The sequence below is a fragment of the Penicillium macrosclerotiorum genome, assembly GCF_028827735.1.
Source record: "Penicillium macrosclerotiorum strain IBT 26536 chromosome Unknown utg000009l_segment0_segment0, whole genome shotgun sequence".
Lineage (NCBI taxonomy): Eukaryota > Fungi > Ascomycota > Eurotiomycetes > Eurotiales > Aspergillaceae > Penicillium > Penicillium macrosclerotiorum.
Genome location: NW_026643088.1, coordinates 390,154 through 415,390, shown reverse-complemented (window position 1 = coordinate 415,390; position 25,237 = coordinate 390,154). Strand labels below are relative to the sequence as shown.

Sequence of the window (25,237 nt, the reverse complement as noted above, 5' to 3'; positions counted from 1 at the left end):
TTTTTCCAATATTAAAAACAACCCACCTAGTTTTAAATAAGAAAAGGAAAAAAAAAATCCCGCTGTTTATCTGGCCCTGAATCACCCTGAGATACCATCTCAAAAACTCCCCCTGCAAAGCCTCATGCAGAACCGGTACATACTTCAAGAAGTGTATTTTACCACTATATGCCACATGTTACCATGGAATTTCTACCAGGAATGCTAGGAATGCGAAGATATACTGACCATGTGGTCTTCAATTTCCAGGTACTGAAGGTACTGGATCTCTTCTTTCCATTTCTTTCGGCTCCATCCCGACCGGGCTCCCATTGTTGATTGGGACCGATCGTGGCGGGGTTGCACAATATTCTGTGTTGACTTGGGCGCTCTTCCTCGCCTTATACTTCTTTGCAAGGTATGGAAACAGGAAAAGGCACATTTTGAGATTTCGTAGTTGTTGGTAATAGTTTAACGGGCGGTGTCTTTGTTGTTGGCAAGTAATAGGGCCAGGATCTTGTGATGAATCGAAAAACAAATCAATCCTTTCGAAAATTCGGAGTGGACAAAAAATGCAGGAATTTATATGTGGAAAATTGGCCCCATATCGGTCTCCCAACGAAACTGTAAGGCGACCCTTTTTTGACCGGTTAGGAAACCAAGTAGTAATAGCCCCCATAACAAGCGGCAGCTCTTCCCGTTCGGCCAATAAAGATGGTTCTGGCATGCCAATCGATACATGGATAAGAGTGACAATTATGAAGATCTTTTAACGGGGCTTGAGGCACAAGTAGCATACTAGCCGTTTGGGGTAGGCGGCGCGAAAAATTCCTCGCATCGTCAGACAGCAAGAAGGTTGAGGGAAGAGTGCTCGGTCCGAATGGGGTAATTGATGCGTAAACCAATAGGAGACCTTTTCAAATCAGCAACATCAGAAAATCTTGAACAAATATGGAGAAAATTGGGCTGCAGGGACTAGGTGTCACTTTCTGGAAATTTAGCACTCATCCAATTAAGTGACAGGAAATAATCACTGCGGCGAACCTACTTGGATAAAATTGGGCATAAAGTAAATAGGGTATAAGGAACGGAAAAATACCATATAGCGAAAGGAAATCACATCGTGCAGCCCCCAGGTTTAGGGGTTGAATGGAAATATGTTATAATTATGGACTGATATGCCGTGATTTCCAGCCGCAAGAGCATATGGTTCCCAAAAGGTATCCAAGCCCAGCTACCCCAGCGACCACGCTGTAAGCCACAATTGCCCCTTTTGGGGCAGCTGAGCTGCCAACGCCCGCAAGACGGAACCCTAGGCCACCATTAATAATACCAAGAACTATGAGACAACGCCCAGTCCACCGGTGTAAGTACGCAAAACTACCCTTCCCTCCTGTTTTTCGGAAGTATCTGTGTTGAAGAAAGCCCATAGCGGGTTGGAAAAGGCAAAGAGAAGAGACAGTAAATATCCCAATAATCGGATGGTAGCTTTGAACCAAATGAAGTGTTCTGGCCATCGCTATTCCGATTCCTAGTCCAGCAACAGCAAGTGCGAGTGTCACAATTTGGGAGGCTGCGTGGATATTGACGATCATTGAAGAGGGAAAAACCCGGAGAATCAAAGCAAACGAAGGGAGTAGTATGATAAAAACAAGGCTCATAATAACAGCGTGGGCAATTCGGAGCTTTTGGACTGAATTTGCTTCTGTCGTTGCCTGTCCCATTGTTGTGGTGGTAATGTTGCTTGAGTCCAAGAATGGATTACTGGAGGCGCCTCCAGACGCTTGCTGAAGGTTCAAAGTTGCGATACCAGAGCTATCATGCTCTGTGATAAGTGCTGACAGACTATTTGATTTGAGTGGGCTTCCGTATTTCACGGCCCAAATCCAAGAGCTCGACGAGCTGTTTGGGTCCTCGTGTCCACCTTCCCAATTAATACAAGTATCGCATCGAATATTTGCTGTTATAACACCGTCTTTGATTCCGCTGCCTTCCAAGACTGATAATTTGGTTTCACTGTTGTAGGTTGGCTCAACATGATCCAACCCTAGCCGAGGAGAAACGGTAATATTGTTCCCATCTCTAGATGCATAAACGACAAATATGTTTGCTCCTAACATCCGAGTGCCTTGACCCCACGCCAACCATTCAACATTCTGCGTTGATTTGAGCTGGAAATATATTGGCCCAGTGTTGGAGTCGGCCGTGTGTTGGGGGATGTTGACGCTATAGCTAACTTGAGACTGCCCGGGGGGCACAAATGTTTGAAGCTGAGCAAAAGTTGAGGTCAATTCACATAGCCAGAGAAGGATGTAATTTTTAGCCATATTGTTGATGTTTCTTGCACGTTCCAGAGAACATGATGAGATCAAAATCAGAGTGCGGCAATGTCAAAATTTATCTCACGATATCCAGCCTGCCTGGTGACTTACAGACACGAAGTGGCTATGTCATATTGCCGTATCTAGTTCTACCTGGCTTTAGCTTTAACTTAAAGAATATTCAAAGTACTTCTTATCAAAACTCCATGGAAAGCTGTTAGCCCTGTCGATCGGTCCATTGCCCAGACAAGGCAGTACGCAGGACAAAGGTCGCATTGAAGTCGTGGCTCGCCACTAATCACCGGTCGGCATCTGCCACGGATGGAGCTCCAGGCTCACCAATCTTCTTCGTTCACGGAACCCCACAGTGTTTTCTAAACCTTATCCACGAGAGCTGCGTGCTTCGCCTCCACAGACTACCATACGTATTTGTCAACGTGATCAGCCACCCAAAGCCAGAGCAGCGATCTTTTTGAGAACAGTCTTCGTTGAAACTTTCAACTTAATGGATCGGTCTCGAACAGAGTACGTGAGATATTTACCTTGGTACCTTGGATAGCACTTTTGGTGCAGCTGTAGACTTGTTAACACATAATATGCATCATCTCTTTCAGGTCAAAGAAGACATATCATCTAGCTCTCGATTTCGTATTTCATAAGAGAGAAGAGGCCCTAGCAAGGTAAAAGTAAGATCAAATTGCGATCGGCTCATGGCCATGTGGCTATACTCAAAGCCTTCAATGACTGTAAAGAGTATAACCTGAAATTTTTTGATTAATTGAGCCCCCTGTATCGTATTGGAACCTTATCGTTTCAAGAAGGCGTATTAATGGTTTGATCAATCCTCTGTCCCTTACTCGCATTGAGACTCCCCTCAGTGGCTGCACAATATGAGAACTCGTAAGAGGAGCTAATAGCGGCATAATAGCGGCATAATAGCAACTGCGCATTCTTCAATAACCACCACGGCATTGAGGTCTTTCCAAACTATGGATGTTGTTGAGGATGAGCTGACTTTAAGCCCAGATACGCTTCATATGACTCCAGGAGTAAAGGCCGAATTCACATTTCTACCCATGCAACCACTCCGTTGCCCAGTCCTCATTCGAAAATCCATGTCACTCTCTCAGCGATACGAGCTTCCTAAATGGTTCATCTCAGGGATCGGCAGTGGTTTGGTATGCGTCATGATCAGTGACTCAAAAAATGGCTAACGAATCAATAACTCTCCAGCCGACCGTTTTCGCGTTGACAGTGAATAATACCGTCCCACTCTGACTCTACTGTCGCCAGATTGACCACTGTCAGGCTGGAATGGTGGCAGTCATTGATACAGCATACGTTACCCCACAATGAGTTACTCGACTCTTGTAAAATTCAACAGGAGCTAGGATTGTACTAGTACAAGTGGAACGGGGTCACTACAAACTTTCAAGAAGGCCGCAATAAACGCCCAAAGCGTGACAGTGCCACGTAAGGCGCAAAATGGGATTGCTAGCACAGAGAAATCTCCCCAGTTGACCACAATCAGTGGGTCATCAAGTAGTGCTACAAAGAGATTTGACTTCAGTGCCACGAGCTTGGCGGAAGATTTATACCTTTCGATAAGCCTTGTCTCACTCGGCATGATTTCTTGGATTGTGGCTATGTCTCTGATTTAGCCTTCCGAGATGTCATCGCTCTTGGCATGACCCAACCTAATATTGCAGAATAAAATATTCTGTATAGGCGCTGTCTGGTCTTTTTTTATATATTCTGCCACACAAACCCAATATAGGAAATGAAGCATCTTGGGGGACTTTTCACAAAAGCCACCCCGGCCATTTACCGCATCATCTGTCTTGTTTTGTTTGAACCCATTAATTTTCTTCCGACTGGCATAATGTTTTAAAGCACGTGTATTTGTGAGAAATTTACTCATGAGACTGGAAAAAGCAAAACGTGGCCACACATTAGGCGCTCCTTAATGGTTGGCTAGCCTGAAAAAGTGAAGCGACAAAACAATTCAGAATATCTGGTAACTAAGCTAATCGTCCAAAGAATCTATTTGTTAGCTTAATTGAGTGATTATTTGGCGTGAAAGTACCTGGAAATTGAAGAGAACTTGGGAGGCCGAGAGTAGCTGCGGTCGAAGGCGACAAACAGCCAGTGATTGCCAGTCTCCTCACATGAGAACCGGGACCTTCACAAGCTCCATGCAAAGTCGCAACTTTGATTTCGGATTCCACTTTGAGAGACATCTCAGTCTATCAACCAGTTATTATTGTCACAAGTATCGAGGTGAATTTACCTCCGCATCGCTAATCATTGTAAAATTGACATAGTTAGCCAAACCCATTTTTTCGAGCGTCACTGATTCTGCCTTGCTGCCATTCGAGGAATAGTGTTTACACCTAAGATGCTGATTTATTTTCTATTAATTAATAGAGATATTATATCTCAGAGTCTCTGTGACATGAATAATATATCGCCTGAAATAAATAACCCACGGTAATTTGTGGATACTAGAAGTAGTAGGTACCAAAGAAAGAGAAGCTGTCGACAGTATCGTTGCCAATGTAATTATCTTCATGTCATTTAAAAAGCGAGGCGCCAGGGATTCTTAGTCCACACGCAATGGAGTATTTCCAGTCCATCAACATTTTTTCCTGCTACAATGAGTAAAAATCAGTCTTCAAGTGCTATGGGGTTTGTGAGGAGAAGAACCATGGGGTAGCAAGAGCCTCACGATCGGTATTTGGGCACGATCAGCGGCCAGAATAATCGCTTTTCGCAACGGGAGGGTGAGAGATGTTCCCAGATTCTTCTTTCACGAGTCTAGCCTTCGACAGAATTCGGGCAACTCCTAGGTCCAACAAAGAACCCACAAAGGCCGCAGCCAACAGGAACATGAATCTATCGCTTGGGGGCCCTTGCCATTGAACTTGGCTGCTATAAATCCATTTGACCCAAAATATGCAGATATTGTATATAACAACCCAAACTATAATCGCTCAAGATCTCCGGTCGATACTCATCTTTTCACGAGATACGAGGGCATTGGATTTGAGAGATCGCTCAAGCGACCCACCGCTTCTTTCCTTTCTTGGCAACCATTGCGAAACTCCACTCGCCGGCGATTATTTTCCCAAAGTGACAATTTCTTTTTGGTAAAGTCGGCAATACATGTCTGGCAAACCCCAATATAGTGCACACTTTATTTGAGCCTCGGCATATGAAATCCCCGTGAAGACCAGACGAAGTGTGATAAAATGCTGTACATTTTCCCGGATTCCTCTAAAACTCGACACCATTTGGACAATTTGGACAGTTTGGGGCACTCTAGAAACAATGAGCAACCATCCAAGTCAAAAAGAGTCGATGAAGTCAACGTGGCGTCGGTGGGATCGAAGCCAATGGAATATTACCCACAAATTATTTGAACAAGCCAATGTGTATCATGTTGATCTTGATAGAGAGGTCCCTGTTCACGCCAAGGACGACAAAGTGCCGTATGTATCCGACTTATCCATGCATCTATGGATTATTCTCCATGCCGGTATCCCACTTCTACTGCACCAACTTTATATACACGTTTGTGGCCAAAATTTTGGTCAAATTGTCGCTTTCATCTTCTATTATTACGCGTCGAGAATCTTCACAACCCGTGAGTTACGAAATCTTCGCGAACTTGGACACCAGTACGGATTCCTAGACGGCGATAAACATGAACGAGATGGTGTGCCAGATGCAGGCGTTTCGAAGGCCCTTACTTCCGTGATGTTAGCCGGGTTGGTGCGTCCGATGATGACAGTTTACCTCACATATTCTACAAGTCATGCACCTATGGATTTGAATTGGCGGTGGCTTCCGTTGGAAGCTGGCTTATATGGAATCATACTCGACTTTTGGTTCTACTGGTACCATAGAATCATGCATGATCACGACTCGTTTTGGAAGTATCACCGCACCCATCATTTGACAAAGCACCCGAACCCGCTGCTTACAATTTATGCGGATTCTGAGCAAGAGTTCTTCGATATTGCGGGAATTCCACTGATGACATTCTATACAATGAAGTTTATGGGCTTTCCTATGGGCTTCTATGAGTGGCATATTTGCCAACTTTATGTTGTGTTTGCAGAACTGGCAGGGCATAGCGGTCTTCGCTTGCACGCTTCGCCTCCTAATAGCCTGACCTGGCTGATGAGGCTCTTCAATGCCGAACTTTTCATCGAAGATCATGACCTTCATCATCGTAAAGGATGGCGGAAGAGTCATAATTATGGAAAGCAAACACGCGTATGGGACCGCATCTTCGGTACATGTAGTGACCGGATTGAGAGCGTGGACAATAATATCGATTATGATAATTCCCTTTGGATGTCACCTTTCTAGGTTCAAACTCGATATTGAATTTTAAAATTTCTATGATGAGTAAATGAGAGTGCATGACAGTTTAGCTCAGAGAAATAATTTTCGACTCTTATTTTCCAGGTGGGTTATAATTGAAAGTGAAGGAAAGGAGTTGGAAGTCAATAAGACTTTTTTTCTTTAAGTAAATGTCAAATTCACTTCATTCACTTAATAGAATAATTTTCTGGGGTAAAGTCTCACCGGAACATCTCTGCCGTTTGCCTGGGTTGGATTTGTTTCAACTCTACCTAATGAACACCTTGTTAGACTGATTGGAACAAAAAATATTTCCTTCCTCAACCGAAATTTAAGTCGAACATTTCTTATGGTGAGATCTTCACTCTCCTTTGCGCGAATTCCATCCGTGCTCTATCGCTCTATCGTTTTATCCTTATTTTCTACTTGCAGGTTATCCACAAAAATACCAGGCAAGTGTTAGCTGAACTAAGAGTCATGAAAAAAAAATTTTTTCCGTGGTTTTTCTAAGCATTTTCATATAGACTAGTTCCATCTAGTGGATATTCCGTAAACGCCACGGAACCCCCTGGGCTTAGCATGAACCCGCTCGTTTCCCCGCATTCAACATCCATCGTGCCTGAATTGGGTCGTAATCTTCACAACCTTGCCAAGTTTTAGCCGTCTCGGCGTTCACAAGGTTTTCTTTGAAATGGTTCATTATCCTATGTGAAATACCCATTTGGCTATTCTAAGCTGTCATAGCCTGAACGGGTTGGTGGAACTGCTTTTTGCGCCGGTGTTTCGAACGCCGTTCACAGTGGAACTCCTCGTGTCGCAGAATTAGGCCGGTGAAGAAGCTTAGGGGCATTGTTTTACTTTAGGATAATAGGGTCCCGGTTAAATTAATTAAGGGATCACCATCAGATGTCAGGGTTAGACACGTAGGGAGGGCTTGGAATCTGCTCATAGAGAGCAGTATATAAGTCCACCTTTGTTCCTGAAATCACTTAAACAGAATCACCACCTAGATATCCAAAGTTTCTTACTTTATAGCCTCCAGTGATAGCCTTCATCATGGTGTCTTTTACCAACGTCCTTCTGGCCGCCTCTGCCGTGATGGGTGCTATGTCAATGCCTGGTGATTACAACAAGCGTCAAACTATCACCACCAGTCAAACTGGAACCAACAATGGGTATTACTATTCTTTCTGGACCAACGGCGGTGGCACTGTGGATTACACCAATGGTGCTGCTGGTCAATACAGTGTCACCTGGCAGAATTGTGGGGACTTTACTTCCGGTAAAGGATGGAGCACGGGTAGCGCCCGGTAAGATCCGCACTCTGATATTCTTCAGGACTCATGTTGATAAGATTTGGCATGAATCTAGCTCTATCAACTTCTCGGGCTCATTCAATCCCTCTGGAAATGCCTATCTCTCGATCTATGGCTGGACCACCAGTCCTCTAGTCGAATACTACATCCTAGAGGACTATGGAACCTACAACCCTGGTAGTAGCATGACCTACAAGGGTACTGTGACTAGTGATGGGTCTGTCTATGATATCTACGAGCACCAGCAAGTAAATCAACCATCCATTTCGGGTACTGCTACCTTCAATCAATACTGGTCTATCCGCCGAAGCAAGAGATCTAGTGGTACTGTGACAACTTCAAACCACTTCAATGCCTGGGCTGCCCTAGGAATGAATCTAGGCTCTCATAACTACCAGATTGTTTCGACAGAGGGGTATGAGAGCAGTGGATCTTCCACCATCACTGTTTCCTAGATCTTAAGTTTGATTGTCCACTGTGGTTTCACATATCACAGTCCCTTCTCAATGAGGGCAAGTCTGTTTCATTTGCTCTCAATGATTGGAATTTGATGATTTATTAGGAAACTTGAGCTAGTTATGTAATTCCACTTATTCTCAGATAAGTAACTGGCATGATCTTGCCAGTATTCATTGTCTGAGGCGCCTTATAGTCATCTTTGCAAGTAAGGATCAAATTATTCGGTACCAAATTGTAACCACTCTGGTAAGCCCACTCTACCGCCATGTCGACGCATATGGAGGCATGAAATGATTTAGAGGACACTATGAAGTAGGTGATAATCATTCACTAATTATATACTCTGTTTCGCTTTAGAGTCGGTCCGGATGGCCGCCCCGTCAGGTGTTATTACTTGGGGGGCAGCTTGTCCCTATGGGGATTTTGGATACCATAGTTTGGATTCCCTGCTATTATTTGATTCTCTTAGCCTTGCATTTGTGTAGAGCTTAGAGAATATCATAAATACGAAAGTAACAAGTTTGTGTGCCATACCCGCCGACCCTCCTGAGATGTCGAGCCGGTTTGGTGACGTCATTTATCCAGCGCGGGATCCTCGATCGCCAGCAAAACCTTGGCTTTCTCAACTTCACCCCCACCTTTTTGAAATATTGATGACTGCTCTGTCGCGATGTCCGACAAACTGAAAGATTCAGTGGCTGCTGAGGCTAAAAGGACCCAGCATGCTGCCCAGGATGTGATCAAATCGGGCGCATATCTCTATCCATTCAAGGTAACCAAACACTCGCCAATTTTAATGCATATTGCCGCATCTCACGAGTCAAACCAGGGGATTATCTACTTTGTGGCACATAAGGACCTTTGGGGCCCTTTTATATCCCGTGCGGGGCGCACCATCACCCTGGGCCTTAGTGTTACCACCGCCATGTTCTTCTTCACATATGTGCCACAGATGGCCATCATGACCTTCACAAGTGGCCCCTTGGCAGCTATATCGGCGGCTTTGTTGGTTCTTACTGAGAGCTCAACGATCACAAATCTTCTCTCTCGTTCATTCCTCGTTGAGGACGCTCTCATAGATACCTTTGACAGTACTCTTATTCTTCGTGACCAGGAGCCCCTTGTTGCGCAGGGTCGCGAGGTCAAACCCCGATCGGGCGGAAGAGACGCCGTAGCAAGACTGGGGAAGATGTTTTCTCGGCCTTTCTCAAGAATGAAACCTCAGGCACTATTACGATCGTTGATCTATTTGCCGTTGAATCTGATTCCAGTGGTCGGGACAGTGCTATATATTACGATGCAAGGTAAGAAAATGGGACCAACGCTACATGCCCGCTATTTCCAACTCAAGGGTTGGAACACTCGGCAAAGAGACGAATGGGTTGCGAAAAATAGAGGTGCATACACTGGGTGAGTCGATTCATATTCCCTTTGCTCTCCATTTCAGTCGCCATATCTTTGAATGTTCATTAACTGTATCAAGCCTCGGCATTGCATCCTTCGTACTGGAAATGGTTCCATTTGCATCTATGGCTCTTTCATTTACAAATGTCGTTGGGGCCGCGTTGTGGGCAGCGGATTTGGAGAAAGCCACGCAGTAATCGATCTTGACATACTAAATCATATCCGGTAAAACATGCAAATTTGAACAACATTCAGAATCCATAATCACCTTTGCGCACACAGATAGATACTACATAGTACGGTAGAGAAGTAGCTTACGGACATGAACTGATGGTGAACTGATGTTGAACAGAAAGACGTCATACTTCAGGCTCATATCTTCACTGTTGCTATCCAGGCACATTTTTTAATCTGTTCAGACACATCGTAGGAAATATAATGAAGTCTGCAACCCGATATTTCAGTCAGGTTCCCTATCTACAACGGATACAAGTCCCAAAATTGGAAACAAAGCAACAAGTGAAAAGAAGCCACCGACTGCGGTCTAAATTTCAGTTCCTATATACAAGGGGGGGAATAAAGATATATATATATGTGCGCAGAAGCGTCGGCGTAAATCCAGATCCCCGAACCATGCACCAACTCCACCAACCATGAAACAAGACTCCGACTCATGGAGAATGATATAGATCCACCCAGGTAATGATGATGCACCAGGTATACATACGACAATACCCTAAACCCAGGAAAACTCCCTGTCTTCTCCGCCGAAGTTATAACCGATCCAAAAGCAGAAAGTAGAAAAATGAAAAAAAAAAAAAAAAATCATGTCATATCGTAATATCCAAAATAGGATTGAGATTTTTTGGACCAAGTCACTTTTTGGGTGCGTTGTATGGATGTTTGAGATTCTCCGAGGTGAGAATTTGATGTCGGGAGGGACGTCATAGAATTTTGATGCTCTTTTGAGCTGCTAACAAACTGCCCCACTATGACAACAGTAAAGGGGACAGACTAAGCCGAGAATGAAATGTCGGGCAAGGTAGCCTAAGTGCGAATACCGATACCCTTTGTATAGATATTCGATGGCCCTCTGTCATTGCTCGCTGAGAACTTCATCAATTGTGTTTGCGGTCAAAGATCCAGCATTTGATTGTGGGCCAGAATTCCCAGCAGTCTTATCCCGAGGCTCCGGTGGCTGCTCTTCCTTCATGCAAGCGTTTTCCAGGATATTAGTCCACTTGCCGCTAGACCCGGCATGGCTGTGCTTCAAGTGCTGGCGGAAGTGGTCCGCACGGAAGAACTTTTTGGCATTGTTGCACTCGCCGAATTTATGGACAGTAGTCAAGTGCTCGAAACGGCGGTCCCAGTCTGGACGAGGGAAGTTTGGAAATTCCTCCCCACAATAGCCACAAGTGTCATGCGATGGACCGGCATTGGTTTGGCAGGACGGGGTGACGGAGCCATGGAACGCAGCCTGAAACCCGGGCAGTGCAGCGCAGGACCAGGAATGGCGACGAAGATGGAGGGAATTTTGGTGACGCTCTGCTTCATTCTTGTTCTTGAAGCGATTGTTGCAGTATAGGCAGGAGTACTGCTTTTCCATCTCGTGTGCACTGTGATAAAGTTAGTTCTGGAATTTCCCGTTAGAATGAGATATTGTAAGACTGACCGTAGATCATCTGGATTGTCAAACTTCTTTGGTTTCTTTGGACAGCAATCGCAGATGAATAGTCCACTAATCTTGGGAGCAGAGGCTTTTGGTGCAGTCAAAGCAGTCGGCATGATAACCTTTCCGGTAATGTCTGTTGTGGGAGGTTCAAGAGTATTTGAAGATGCGACTGGTCGTACAACTGGTTGAACAAGGCCCGTTGCAGGCAAATTTGGATTCAAAATCGATTTTTCATGGAATGTATCCAAATCAGAGCTGGGCGAAAGACCACCCGGTGAGGGCCGGTCGTAAGGGGAGAGGCTAGTCATGCTGCTGCCTCCAATCGAGAGTGCGGAAGAATACGACCCTGAGGTTCGAATACTGAGAGAGGATGCAGCTGACAAGGTTCGATGGCTCGGGGCATAAGTTGTGTTGACCGACAAAGTATTTGTAAAAGGGGGGTGTCCACTCGTTCGGCGTTGGGATAGATCGCCATTGCTCGTAGCCAGGTGCAAAGTATGCCTATCGTCCGTTATCGGCTCTCGCGGAGGCGACGATGCTCTACGCTTCATACCCTGTTTGGAGCCCTCTGGATATGGCGGCGTCGGTTCACGCAGAATAAACTGTCGCGGGGGCGCTGGCTCATCGGTAGAGAAGTCACCCTCAATGTCGGAGAAGACACCTTGGTCATAGCTTCCACGATTCGACCTGCTTGGTAAACTGATACTATCCTCTCGAGAGGGGGTAGTTCCACGATATCGTCGTCGACCCATATCTCGCATATAATCGTAGTCAAGTGCAGAAGGTGCATTGCTCTCAACACTCGGGCTACGGCCCTCAATATATTCCCTCCAGCCGACTTTGCTTCGAGGAGACACTCCCCCAGACTGTGGACTGCTATACCATTTCACATCGAGAGTTGAGCCTTCTGACGGCCCTGGAGAAGGCAGATTGCTAGATGATCGGGATGGAACAGATGGAACGGTAAGTGCCGAAATTGAACCTCGGTGGTCGGATCCCTGACTGATTGAGTTGCGAGGGGATAGCGAATTCCCAATCTTCGACAATAAATGCTGATCGTAGGCATTTGACGAGTCTTTGACGCTTCGGAGCGAAAAGTCCCGCTCACCCTTGAGGCTGAAAAGTTGTCAGTACAATGATACCCTCTGAAGCGCATTTTGCCGGAAATCATAGAGCTATAGGTTGGTAACGGAGATTGACGGTTTAAGACTTACATAGGACCAGCCGAATTGATAGACATCGAATTTGGAAATCCGTCATCGGTGGGCGGTGGTGGCTCTATCTTGATCTGGGCCTCAGGGCTGTGTGCTAAGGGCAACCCACTCTGTCGTCCTTCCAGCTCGTCCACCACCATGCGATCGCTTTGCGGCGTAGAGTCAGGGCGTCGATGGCCACCAAAAAGACTCGAGTTGGGGTTAATTGGGGGAAGTACAGTAGCTGGTCTTCCAGAATTGGCATGCAGCCACCCAGCGTCGTAACCGTTCTCCAAGTCATGGATCCTGGGCGGTGGGGGTAAAGGTGGCGGAGCAGTGTTCATGACGGAACGAGATGGTATAGGTAACGGGCCGTGAGACGAGAAGGGCAAGTCGGGCATCATGTGGGTACGATCGGAACGGTGGCGGTCGTGATCTTTCAAATCATAGAAGCTCGGCGGCGAATATAGTCGACGGTCTCTTTGGTCCATTCTAGAACCGAGGCAACACCAACCGATGCGCTAACATCAACGAGCTGAGGCTGCGAATCCCGGGTGCAGGTACGGCGGCGAAACAGCGGAAGGATAGAGATCTTCCCAAGGATAAGCAATAAAAATGGAAATAAAAAAAATACGATCGAATAAGAAAGAAAGAACACAAAGGCGTCGCGTCGCGGAAATCGGAACGATGGGTGGATTGAATCCAGATCAGTGTCGCAAGTATAACCCAATCCAGTTGAGTGCAAACGTCGGTCGTGAAACCAGCCCGGATTCGTAAGCGGACTGTTCACCAGCCTCCACCTCGGATGCTTCAAAGAGAAGGTCCAGCTTCTAATGGGTAAGCAAGCGCGAGCCGACGAGGCGACTTATGGGTGGCGACCAGAACGGGGAATAGGTGCTAGGTGCAGAATACAAGTTCATGCGGCTGGAAATCTAGTTGCAAGTCAGACCGGTGGAACCGAGGGGGCGCAGAGAGTGACCTAATATCCATAGGTCGCGGACATCAGGAATAGGGCTGAATGGGCACAGGAAAAACGCCCGCTCGAGGCGAAAGACTGTGTTGGGATGCGAAAAATGTTGACCACCTACCTCGTTCGGGTCCCTTGTCGGGCGATTCGCCTCATGGGATGAAACGTTTGCCGCAGTAGTAACACAGCCCTGTCGAGCAGCCGTCTGTGTCCCATAGAACGAGTCAATCGCAAATGGCAAGACTAGGGCCACACATGCTTTTTCTTGGTTTATTCCTTGGATTTAGTTTTTTGAGGTCTTCGTTCCTTTTTGGGGGAAAGACAGAAAGGGGTGGGATCGCGTTGAACTTGGAGAGAAAAGCAGAGACAAAAAAGCACGGGTAATGCGATTAGATGGCCAAAAAAGTGGTCGAGTATAAGGACTGTCTATCCTTCGGACACCCCGCCACTAGCTGAACAATTGGTGTCTCCAGCAGCTGCACACCCTAGTCAAAAGGAAGGAAGGTACGAAAGCTGAAAACGTGCCACTAGCGAGGCACAGAAAGTAGCCAGGAAAAAAGGGAGCGAAAATGCGCCCCGAGTGCGTGGGAAATCGGGCAGTTGGCAAGTTGGGCAAGATGGCGGTGCAACCAATTGATTGGGTCCAACAGCACGAGCCAGAGCAGTACTTAGAATCGAAGAGAAGGCAATTGCGGTGATCTCATTCTCACCGAGCTGAGCCAAGGTGGACGGGAGAGGTGAGAGGGGAGGAAGGAGTCAAGGGCCGAGGACAGGAGCCAGGATGGATTCTGGAACCTTTCCAGACGTAAAGAGGCAAAAAAGAGGGAGTATTGAATCCCATAAAACGATGGGTCTCTGGCCGGACTTAACTTGCAGTTCGGGGGGTTGACGTGGTGGTAAGAAGAGAGGCAAAAGGCGACTGGGCCTGGTTCCGGGTATATGTATGGTATACCGCCGTATCATTTACATACCCGTACGGACGTTGGAAAATCAGCCCTTTTTGCCCTTGAAGTGGGGATTCTTAGTTGCTCCATACGAACCGGGGAGGAGACCAACCGAGGAGGAGTAGAGAGAGGTTCATATAGGACCACTCTTCTTATTCGATCCCTCATTTATTGCGGGAATCGCGTGGGAAGGGGGGAGGGCAGTTGTGTAGCCACGTTGGAATGATGGGATGACACGATCATCACAAGGCTGGACTAGTTCATTTCTGGTGATTCTAGCGGGGGTGAAAAAAAATCTAAATCATAAATCTTGAAAAAAAAAAAAAAAAAAAAATGCAAAAATACAAAAAGAGAGAGAAAAAGAATAGAATAACAAGAACGCCCCCTCCCCCTAGTCAGCCTTAGGAATAACACGGACAGCCCGGGATCCCGTAATTTTACTCGGTTCTCCTCGAATCAGGCACATCCGCTGCAGACACATCACCCGTGGTTCAAGCCCTCGGAACCTAGGAAATTAGGCCTTCCAGAAACTGGGATCGCGGTGATGGAAAAGCGCAAGGGTTCTAGACGTAGGGCCTAATTGACCAACTCTCCTCCATGCTCCGCCCAGTATGGAGTACGGAGTCATTGGACCGCCCTGGTGTTTTGAGAACCAACCCGCGCATGGCCAAACTCTATATAATTAAATAACATCATTGTACTCTATATACCGCCCACCATCTTTGGCGCGTCACAAAAGCCCCCTTCCCCCTCGGAGTGGGGAGATGAGGGAACCGTTCCCTGTCTCGCATGTTGGACGCCTCACCAGGATATTGCTGGTGGAGGGTAGGATAATGGTTGATTCGGATAACCGTCATCATCCATGAGGAGTGTCGCATGCCTCGAGCCTCGTTATTTATTGTCTGAAATGCTATCCCAAGATGGGTATTGGAAGGCGATACTACTGGCCCCGGCACTTCCAGGAGGGGAGGAGGGGGCGGCAAATTACAGTTGGCGGTATTCCTACTCCGTGCTAGGCAAGGGCAACGGGCCGGGACGACCATTGGTCTCTGCAGAAGTAGTGTATCAAGACGTTCCGTCCTCGAGGAACCATGGTTAGCGCGGTGGTCATAGCTGACCGTCATGACGCCGAAGAGAAGCAGCGACGACCAGGAAAGTAAGAATCGCGAATGGAGAACAGAATGATAGGGTATGAATCAGTGGTACAGTCCACGTACAATCCACCAGTGACAAGTGACAATATGCACCGGGGGGTTCTTGGAAGTCTTGGCTGTAGGCTTATATCTCCCGGGAGACTGACGAAATCCTGCAAATGCAAGTGCGAAATCCCCCCACAGCCCGAGTTCCAGTTCGATCAGATCGGGCGCAGCAATCGAGAATTCGCACCATGCAGAATGATGCTCTCTGTGCCCCTCTCTCTTGCTCCCACTCCCTTGGCTGGGTTTCGGGAATGACGACAGGAGAGAACGGTGGGCGGTTATGTGAAATAGTCGCATGCAAAAAAGCAGACAGAACATTCCTCAAGGGCTCCACATGTAGTGGACAATGCTGAGTCGCTGGCTGCGACCCACTGATTTCCTAGCGCCCTCCACTTGGGCCCCAGTCCTGCATGCACTGCCACACTCACGGTCCGCTGTCACTCGAGAGATGAAAGCAAAGGAGAGGGTGACAGAAAGGATTCACACAGAGACACAGAATGACCATGTATGAGACTCTCTGGGCACTCAAAGTAAGACACGTCGGACAAGCAAAAGGACAAGATGGACGACATTGTTGCTTGCTGTGCACACTGGACGTTGACAAGGAGTGCTGAGTCATCCCCTTGTGCTCCACACCAGCTTCACGAACTGAATCCAATCATCTTGGCCGTTTTTTTTTTACCAAGGCTCGTTCCCACGAAAAATTACAGGCGTGAAAAGGATTTCTGGGAAACTACAACCGAATCTTGGCAAAACCAGAAAGGGGAAAAGGGTCGTAGGAAATGCCTCTGTTGATACCTCTGTTGATAGGGGGAGACCAGGATATGGACGTGGGGGGTATGATTTGACGCCCTAGGGGGAGGGTATCAGGAATGGATGAGTGACGTGAAAACATATTCATAGTAGTCACTTGCATATCAAATCGCCTGACCCTGCTCAGAAGCCCCGCCTTTGTTTGGCTCAGGTGGTTTGAAAAGCGAATCTATCCTCGTACGACGTAGCATATGTTCATCCTACAGAAGGCTCAGTCATCAATGGTACGGGAGCACTGCATAGTCTCCCCCTCAATGTGGCTGCGGAAAGCGGGAAACTCCATTTTGAAGGCTCATCGCAATCGACTTGTCCACTTCAAGAGATCGTCACAGGTAAGTCCTGGGTTGGTCTCCTGTAGCCGATCATTCATGTTTTGTCCTGAGACGGCCAGACTTCAACTCCAGGCTACTTCATACTGCGGACGCCATACTCCGGACTCCATCAAGAGGCGCAGTTCTACATTGGCAATTCCGGTAGTGATTGGCGGTCTAAGTCGCAAGCAACGCTACAAGGAGGGAAACCACCTGTCAGCGCCAGCTTCCACCCTTAGTACCCCCGTAGAAGGCGTCAGTCTAAGCCTTAAGGGGCTGCAGCGCTCCAGGCGCGTTTTCTGCGCCAACGCCTCCGTTCCCGCCTCGCCAGTAATCAACATGGAGCAACAACCCCCCGGGTTCAGCCCTGGCCTATAGTACCGCGGTCTATACAGCACCCAGCACCCAGCCCCCCAGCCCCCCAGCCCCCTCCCGTTACTCCGGTTGTAGGTTCCTGCGGCTTTAGGACAATTTTCAAACTTACCCGCGATGCCGAGAACAAGAAAAACGAGGGTCCCTTGCAGACTCCACAGCGAAGCGGCTGCGACGACGTTCATGGTGAAGGTTTGTCGGGGATAAATCAGGGCCCCACTAGCGCGGTGTGGAATCACTCGGCTAGTGTTATCTCGTCACGTTCCCTACACCGAGATTTTTCGGTGCAACTTGTGAGAGTGAGGGAGGGCATGGGATTGTAATACGACGCCAGTACTCGATACGGAGTAGACAGGTTCAGATGCCCAGACATTGGGATCTAGTAGTCTCGTGGTGGCGGGCTGGGTCGAGGGGGTTCATTGGGGTCGTTGGTCCCCCGATTGGATTGACGATCGGGAGCCCCATAGCCAATGAAAACATGCAGCGTGGGTTATCCTTCTGTGCTGCGCTTCGCGACGCAGCGTGGCGGCGCAAGGTAGTCTGGGAGCGTATGATCCAATCCCTTCGTTTCGAAACGCGGAGTGTATCGCAGGTACGGTATCGTGCCAGTGGTCAGCTCGCGCGCTCACTTCTTAGCGGAAACAGCGATGCTTCTGGGTCCCAGTTTCTAGCTGGATGGGGACATGCTGCCCTGTTTGACTCTTGATCCCTCAGACCGGCACTTTCCAATTGTGACGATCCCGACGTAGTAGTGGATGCTGTTGCTTCCCTGATCGCAATTCCGGGGAAAAAATAAAGTTGTTGCGTTTTACGCCTCAGGCATTAAAAGTCACCTGGTCGGGCCTGCCCTTGCCCTAATAACCGTTTTAGACATTAGTAGGGCCGAGGTTCATTGGCAACGTCCGCCCTCACGCAGAGACTGGAACGCCGGGGAATAAGAGTTTGCTGGGCCGATTGTTACAAGCATCAGCGACAGGGTTGATATTCTCTTGATACCCTTCCCATTCCTCTCACCTTGTCAGTGCAATATTTGATCTATTGATCAAATCCCCATCGCCATGGCCATGAATCAGGTCCCCGGCCAGAATATCTACATCGGAGGGTTAGTTCTGCTTCACCGATATTGCCTGCGTAGCTTTCCTGCTGTTTACTATTATGGAGTGGGCCCTTCTTTCTACAGCTCCTCATCCACATCCTTCCATGCTCTTCATGATATTTTGCTAACCAGGTCACCATCGCCATTATCAGCATTATTTGCCTCAAAAACAAAGCAGCCCTAGCACGGGCAGATATCACACATGTGGTTTCTGTACTGCGACTCAACCAGGCAGATGATACCTTTGCCCCCTACCAGCATCTTGCCATAGATGTGGATGATGTTGATGATGACAACCTCTTGGAACATCTCCCTACCGCAGTCAAATTCATTCAAGCTGGCTTGGATGGAGGTGGGGGTGTCCTGGTGCACTGGTGAGTCCATGTACATCTATTCCTTTTTGCTCGTCTTCGAATTTTTTTCTTTCTGTTAGGACCTGAGGTTCCTTTTGCTTTTTCATCATTGCCTCTAGCCGTCCCTCCAGGGTCGCGTGAGTTTCTCCGGCCGTTGCTTATTTGCCTTCTTTCGTATGTTATCAATTACGATCTACATGTGGCTGGAGTCTATTCTGTTCCCCATGGCTTCTATTGGACATTTTGTTCTTTTTGCTCTTGACCTACTGTATACCCTGCTTCTAGAGTATTGATCGAACCCGAAACGCATGACGGATCTGCTTTTTTGGGTACGAGATGCAGGAACTGACGATGTCGATCTAGTGCAATGGGGAAGTCCCGGTCCGCAACTGTCTGCATTGCCTATTTGCTCCACCAGCAGCCTGGTGCCCTCACACCGCAATCTGCGCTGGAGATTCTGAGGCAATCCCGGCCACTCTGTGAGCCTAATGATGGCTTTATGCAACAGTTAGAGCTCTACTATGAGATGGGCTGCCCAGATGATGTCACCGAACATCCACTATATCGGCGCTGGTTGTATCGCCGGGATGTTGAGGAGAGTGTGGCGTGTGGCCGTGCTCCAGAGATGAGGTCGGTGCGTTTCGAAGACGAACATTCGCCTAAGTCTCAGATAGATAGCACTGGACGCACAGAGGAGATCAAGTGTCGCAAATGCCGGTTCGTATTCTATTTACAGGACAGGATACACCTGCCTTCCTCAACATGAAAAGACAGCTAATTTTAACCAACAGGCGCACCTTGGCCACAAGTCCGTTCATCATCCCGCACGACCCCAAGTCGGGCTACAATCCAAGGGCTCAACCAAATATGGAATGCGCACATATCTTCCTGCACCCGCTGAAGTGGATGCGCCCCAGTCTCTTCCCAGCCTCAGTCGAAGATGGCGCCGACCCTGATGCCGATTCCACATACACCGATTACGCTAGCGATGCTCCCCTATCAGGCCGCCTTACTTGCCCCAACCCAGGCTGTGGGGCTAACGTCGGCAAATTCGCCTGGCAGGGCATGCAATGTAGCTGTGGAGGATGGGTGGTGCCCGCCATCGGTCTCGCCAAAGCCCGAGTAGATATTGCCAATCGGATGAATTCGACACGAGGCTCTGGAGTCCCCCAGCTTTGGGGATTCGTATGCCGCCAGGGATGCGGCGAACCGAAACGAATGACTCGAACCCAGGGCGGGGCAATCTTTGATAACGCCTCCTTATTGAACGATCTATGAAACCCCCATATATGCATATAGACTTACGTGCCATGAAAATAATCTAAGCGAATTTCTACCCTGTTGATTCACCTATGTAAATCAGTGTTTGCTATTTTAAGATTGCGTATTGCATTTGCCACACGCCCGATGGACAAAAGACCAGAAGTCAATTGGGGCACCTCAATTGAACTATACTTTTGAGCCAACCGATTGATCTATAGTTTCTCCCTCGTCGACACTTCCCTGTCTGCGTCGGCCACTTGCGTCATGTGGAGGCAATAGCGCATCTGAGCTTTCTGCACATCTCACCTGCCCGATCTGATCTCTGGGTGAACTGATGTCAGCAAGGAGAACCGTGAGGCTCAAACTCCGCCGGCGCTCCGTCCTCCAGCCAGCCCAGGACGAAAGGAGTCGGGCGATCAGAGCCACATTTTAGCCTGTGCCCCGGCGCGCAAACCCGATCCACTCCTTTCTAGATCCAGTCTCCGTCAGCCTTGGTAGCCGTCAAGTTGAAAATACGAAGAGGTATCCGAGACCGAAAAAAAAAAAAAAACCAAGAGCTAGACGAATCCAGCACAAATCAGCGGCTCTGCTGACTTGTTTCCCGTTAACCCGGGTTTCTATATGGGGATCAAAATAAGGGCCAATACGAGGCTCTTTATAGCTTGTCCTGTTCCTGTCCGCCTTTCGCATCCTCCTCAGCCATGGCCACCACAACGACTGGAGTAGTAGATGACTCTCGCCACAAAGCACCCCATTAAGCAGTGTGCAGCCTTACACAAGCTCGCCGTGATACAGCATCGGCGATGTGAGACGACCGATTATCCCCGCCAGCCAATCAGGCTGGCCACTGGACCAGCCATCCAGGCCCTGACCAGGAGGACGAAGCTTAGGGCTGCATCACGCCGACGGGCCAGTAGGCGTGGGTGTATACGTACATGTCGACTCGTGGCTGAAGGGGGCGTCCCGAAACCATCCAGGCCAGACCACGGCTTAGTCGCGCGCCAAGCGAACAAACATGACTCGGATTCTGGAACGCCCACGGCACAGGATGGGGAGGATGATGAGCGGTGGCAGAAGTGCATGTCATCGGCAAGACGCTGTTCGTCAGCCCGGCCCTCGCTTTCTCTTGTCCCTCGCGCGCACGCGCTCTCTCTCCACTTTCCACCGATCCCTGATCCAGTTCCTCCACGAGGTTCTATAGGCCCCACATCCCAGGCGCGCTGTCACAACTGTGCAAATTGCAGCGCACCGTGTTTCATCTCAAGATCAGCGAGGCCAGACGCCAATGACGCTGGGATGGAACCGAGACGGTGATTATTTGCCCCTTCAGGGAGGGGGACTTTCCAAGGTTGGGAGGAATCAGGACAAGTGAAGGAGGCTGTGCAAAAGTGGGCCGACTTCCTGCTGCTCCCGATTGGCTTGACCGTTCTGGCGGTGCGTATTGGTTTTACGCGTTTGTGACGGTCATTACATACCTAGCCCTAGATGGCGAAAGATCAGAGCGACGAGGAAGACGGGGGCACGATAAACACGATGGACACGATGGACACGATGGGAGCACCAGCTGATGAGACAATACAATGGTCAGCATGTTGTCTCGGCTCAATGGGATCGTAGGTCGGCTGGACAAGTAGAACAACGCCCGACTGGAAAAGCGGTCATCGTGAAACTAGGGGACTAGGGGACTTGGGGACTTCTGGCGGGGCCGTCTGAGTTCATCGAATCGGGCACCATGCCAGTGCCTCGAAGTGGTCCCGAGCTTGATGATTTCGACGGCTATCCCGGCCCTAAAGAGGGACCCAGGCAGCTCTGGGACAGACAAGAGGTACTTCGTAGACACCAGCCCTGGAATGCCACCCCCTGAGAGGCGACTAAGCTCCCTCATACATACTCCTGTCAGGACCGGGCGTCATTGGCAGAGTCGCAGCCCTGGTGGGGGTGGGGCAGTGCACTGCCTTGCAGCAGAAGCTCTCAGCTTGTCGGTGGAGCCCGAATGACTGGTTGCCGCCGTGGTAAAGATATCCATGAGCGTGAGTGGTGGCGATTGACTTGAGCTGATCTGATAGCTTTCCCCATCCCATCCATCCTTGGTCCGAGGCGCTCACTAGACTGGATAAACTTTCGCTTTTTGGGATGGACCCTTTACCTGCTACGGTAGTGTGATCGCCTTGCATAAGCGTGTGGCATCAATAAACGATTTAGGCTGTCTCGGTGGGGGGAGAGTGGCTTGTGTCGGTTGGCACTGGGTCCCGGAGATATACTTGCGGAGCATCAAGGACGGAGTAGATTGGCCTGAGATGGGGGAGAGGGGGGGGGAACCATCTGGGTTTACATCCATAGGAATTCTTTGCTCGGGATCTACCACCTTGTTGATCTGTCTCGCACTTAATGACTCTTTCAGCGTAAATTTGTAAGCGTGAGACTTGTGGACTGCTGGTTACCATGTTAGGAAATCGCTTTTGAAGGGTAGATCTCGGCGATCTTCCTTAGGGAAGCATTTCATTAGCTTCATGCAGGCCAACCTTCTAGGGTTTCTCATCGCGCCAAGATCAACTACGCCCACTGCCAACGCGTCCATTACGTGATGCCCTGGGGGCATCGTTGACCAAGTCGTGGCTTGCGCACGAGAATTCTTAGATGACTTGACGCTATCGGGTGCACTAAGCCAGAAGGGCTAGTTTGCGAGGTCCTGTGATGGTTGCGTGTGGAAGCCTACCAGGCATCCTCCCCAATAGACCTTGGGATCACCATAGAGCCTCATAAGAAGTCATGGCCCGCTTTTGCTGGGTTAAAGAAATATATTGAAATAGCCTAGTGACGCATTCTAGGCAGTTAGGCTATACTAATGGTTATGAATATCAGAACGTACTTGTGGGGTGGATATATATTTAGTAAAGTTGTTGTCAGATGCTATAGCTACATGCACGACTGCATCAGGATGTCTGGACAAGGGAAATATTGAGGAGTCTATTAACTCCGTAGGCTACTGAAGACGGCCAATCATGCAATGAACAATCATCTATATTTGCAAACAAGGCCGGACTCTTTACATGAATCATAGAACGTCTTCCAAGATCTATTGACCATCCTCAGACATAATCAGTCTTCCAACAGAGCCTCATTTCCAAGTCTCTAACAGAGTCTCACAAGGTTGACACCATCACCAGACCATAGAGAAACACATGTAGATAGAACTCTGGGAAACCTACCCGATCCAAAGATCGGCGAATACGATAGCCTGCTAGGGCTGACGGGGGCGGTTTTCTGTAAGAGGGGTTTGGGTTCTCATGCTTCGCCTCAACGGCCACCACTTTAGTGCTTATCCCCAAATTGCACCCCACTAACCGAACAGATCTAACCTAGTACACCCCGTCTGTGCTGTCGCTACTTCCTTGTCGAAGCGCAGTGAGCCTTGTCACTTTACCCGACGGCTCGAAACCGGGTTGCCAGTCGCGTTGTATTGCCCAAGCGAGCAATCGATATGCCCTGGCTGTGTGGACGGGTCGAGGTGGGACGCCTTGCATGGAGCACTTTAAGCCCAGGGCGAAGGGCGTCAAGTGAGGGCCGATCAACTTGTGGACTGTGCTTCTCTCAGCCCAACGACAGGGCGTTCGCGGACATACTTCCAATTCCGCAGGATTCAGAGCCTAGCCATTTTCATGTAGACACTGACCAACTAGGAAGAAGTGTTTGCGGAGCGCGCATGTTGGAGTCCTTGCAGTCCCGTGGTGCGATGCAGTCGGCGTTGACCAGTGTGACACCAGCGCAAGCTTTGCCAGTGCGGAATCCTCCGTCATGATAATTTCCTTCTTGGGAAAGCACAGGTAAAGGTTCAAGGCAAAGCCCTTCTTGGCATTGAATAACACGCAAGATCATCAAATAGCATAGCCGAGGGGCTTCCAATGCGTGGTTGCATCCGCTGGCATCCGTAGTCAGATGCCCGGAAGGAGGGGTAGCCTGACGTGAGCAAATTTTGAGATAGTGACTCGTATAGCGGTAGATGTGACAGGCGAAATATGCTCTTTGAAGTCATCTCTATGTTCCTTTCTGCTGAGCTATGCTTAGCTATGCTTGTGTGGTCATGAGATGACTTTCAGCATCCCGGTTGGCATGGCTTGAACGAAAGTAATTAAGATATTAATAACAATAACCAGGGATGTCGTATAATTGACGTATTCGGTTCGGAAATCAGAAAGCTAATGCATCACATAATCATTTCATGTTTCTAAGTTAGATCTCGCGATTTGGAACAGAAGGGAAAAGCGAGGGATTCTTCATGCGCTCTTGATTCCTTTTGGCCATTTCGATACCTCGGAGGCGATCTATGCGCATCTGATAAAATGTTCTACATTGTATGAGCAGCGTCTCAACGGGATACGGGAGCAAAAGCTTACTTATGAAGAGCAAATATCCGAGGTGAGTTGTCTGGGGTTGCTTCGTTTCCAGAGTTCTTGATGGAATTGATCTGGCAACAAGTTAATTGTTATAATTTGAAAGAGTTAGGGGTTTGAACTTGAACATACTTTTTCATCTCTTTCCTTCTCATCATTTGCAATCTTCTGGTCATCATATCCCTTTGAGTCTCCCTTGTCCTTGTCCTTGTCCTTTTCTTTCTCTTTGTCTTGCTCATCTTTACTAGATTCCTTCTTTTCTTTTCTCCGCTTTTGTTTTTCTTCATATTCCTTTTTGACTTTCTCAATCTCCTCAGCCATTTTCTGTTCCTTCAGTCGGGCCGCATCGCCCTCCGCATCGATAATAGGTGAGCAGAAGTTTCGATCTTGTAGATGTGCGGGGCACACATAGAAAAAGTCCTGCAAGGGAGTCAGTGGTCCAATGTATCAAACACCGCGGTATAATTGAAATCAACAGAATATCTTCTTGGAATTTGATATATTTCGCTTCGCAACAGGCCATACCTTGTTGTCTGGAGTTATCAAAACACTAGTTGATGGTTTATAGCAGATCAAGCATGCCTTCGCTGAAGTGTCGGCGACTCGGCGCAAGTGATACACGTTTGTTAGCGACATTGCCTTAGAACATTGAATAGTATATGTTCAGTTGACTGAAATGCAATTTCTCTTCCACGAATGTTGCTAGAGCAGTAAAGACAAGATCACGTTGGGTGGAAATGAGGTTATCACGATAACTGCCGTCATGTGACTCGCTCATTGGTAACGTAGCCCCAAAACAAAATGTACAAGAGT

At 48.3% G+C, this 25,237-nt stretch overlaps 9 protein-coding genes across 9 annotated transcripts; 7 read left to right on the top strand and 2 right to left on the bottom strand.

Moving 5' to 3' along the window:
* Positions 1-3,289: 3,289 nt before the first annotated feature.
* On the top strand, positions 3,290-3,656 carry N7462_009329 (uncharacterized protein; the record flags this gene model as incomplete). Its single annotated transcript, XM_057081043.1, has 2 exons — positions 3,290-3,478; positions 3,594-3,656. The coding sequence occupies 2 exons, from the start codon at positions 3,290-3,292 to the stop codon at positions 3,654-3,656; spliced, it is 252 nt and encodes an 83-aa protein (XP_056929880.1).
* Positions 3,657-5,660: 2,004 nt separating this feature from the next.
* Positions 5,661-6,677, top strand: N7462_009328 (sterol desaturase family protein; the record flags this gene model as incomplete). The annotated part of the gene is made up of 1 exon (XM_057081042.1): positions 5,661-6,677. The coding sequence occupies one exon, from the start codon at positions 5,661-5,663 to the stop codon at positions 6,675-6,677; it is 1,017 nt and encodes a 338-aa protein (XP_056929879.1).
* Positions 6,678-7,727: 1,050 nt separating this feature from the next.
* N7462_009327 (glycoside hydrolase family 11 protein) lies at positions 7,728-8,442 on the top strand (the record flags this gene model as incomplete). Its single annotated transcript, XM_057081041.1, has 2 exons — positions 7,728-7,981; positions 8,043-8,442. 2 exons carry the CDS (start codon positions 7,728-7,730, stop codon positions 8,440-8,442), a joined length of 654 nt encoding a protein of 217 aa, XP_056929878.1.
* Positions 8,443-9,116: 674 nt separating this feature from the next.
* N7462_009326 (uncharacterized protein) lies at positions 9,117-10,047 on the top strand (the record flags this gene model as incomplete). Its single annotated transcript, XM_057081040.1, has 2 exons — positions 9,117-9,856; positions 9,930-10,047. The coding sequence occupies 2 exons, from the start codon at positions 9,117-9,119 to the stop codon at positions 10,045-10,047; spliced, it is 858 nt and encodes a 285-aa protein (XP_056929877.1).
* Positions 10,048-10,946: 899 nt separating this feature from the next.
* On the bottom strand, positions 10,947-13,206 carry znfA (putative C2H2 finger domain protein; the record flags this gene model as incomplete). The annotated part of the gene is made up of 3 exons (XM_057081039.1): positions 10,947-11,466; positions 11,523-12,638; positions 12,737-13,206. The coding sequence occupies 3 exons, from the start codon at positions 13,204-13,206 to the stop codon at positions 10,947-10,949; spliced, it is 2,106 nt and encodes a 701-aa protein (XP_056929876.1).
* A 3,686-nt stretch (positions 13,207-16,892) lies between these two features.
* N7462_009324 (uncharacterized protein) lies at positions 16,893-17,327 on the top strand (the record flags this gene model as incomplete). The annotated part of the gene is made up of 2 exons (XM_057081038.1): positions 16,893-16,970; positions 17,043-17,327. 2 exons carry the CDS (start codon positions 16,893-16,895, stop codon positions 17,325-17,327), a joined length of 363 nt encoding a protein of 120 aa, XP_056929875.1.
* Positions 17,328-17,799: 472 nt separating this feature from the next.
* Positions 17,800-18,027, top strand: N7462_009323 (uncharacterized protein; the record flags this gene model as incomplete). The annotated part of the gene is made up of 1 exon (XM_057081037.1): positions 17,800-18,027. The coding sequence occupies one exon, from the start codon at positions 17,800-17,802 to the stop codon at positions 18,025-18,027; it is 228 nt and encodes a 75-aa protein (XP_056929874.1).
* A 352-nt stretch (positions 18,028-18,379) lies between these two features.
* On the top strand, positions 18,380-20,048 carry dspC (dual specificity phosphatase YVH1; the record flags this gene model as incomplete). The annotated part of the gene is made up of 4 exons (XM_057081036.1): positions 18,380-18,423; positions 18,570-18,791; positions 19,134-19,487; positions 19,562-20,048. The coding sequence occupies 4 exons, from the start codon at positions 18,380-18,382 to the stop codon at positions 20,046-20,048; spliced, it is 1,107 nt and encodes a 368-aa protein (XP_056929873.1).
* Positions 20,049-24,263: 4,215 nt separating this feature from the next.
* On the bottom strand, positions 24,264-25,060 carry N7462_009321 (AAA-ATPase Vps4-associated 1 family protein; the record flags this gene model as incomplete). Its single annotated transcript, XM_057081035.1, has 4 exons — positions 24,264-24,378; positions 24,428-24,498; positions 24,557-24,844; positions 24,950-25,060. The coding sequence occupies 4 exons, from the start codon at positions 25,058-25,060 to the stop codon at positions 24,264-24,266; spliced, it is 585 nt and encodes a 194-aa protein (XP_056929872.1).
* Positions 25,061-25,237: the final 177 nt, after the last annotated feature.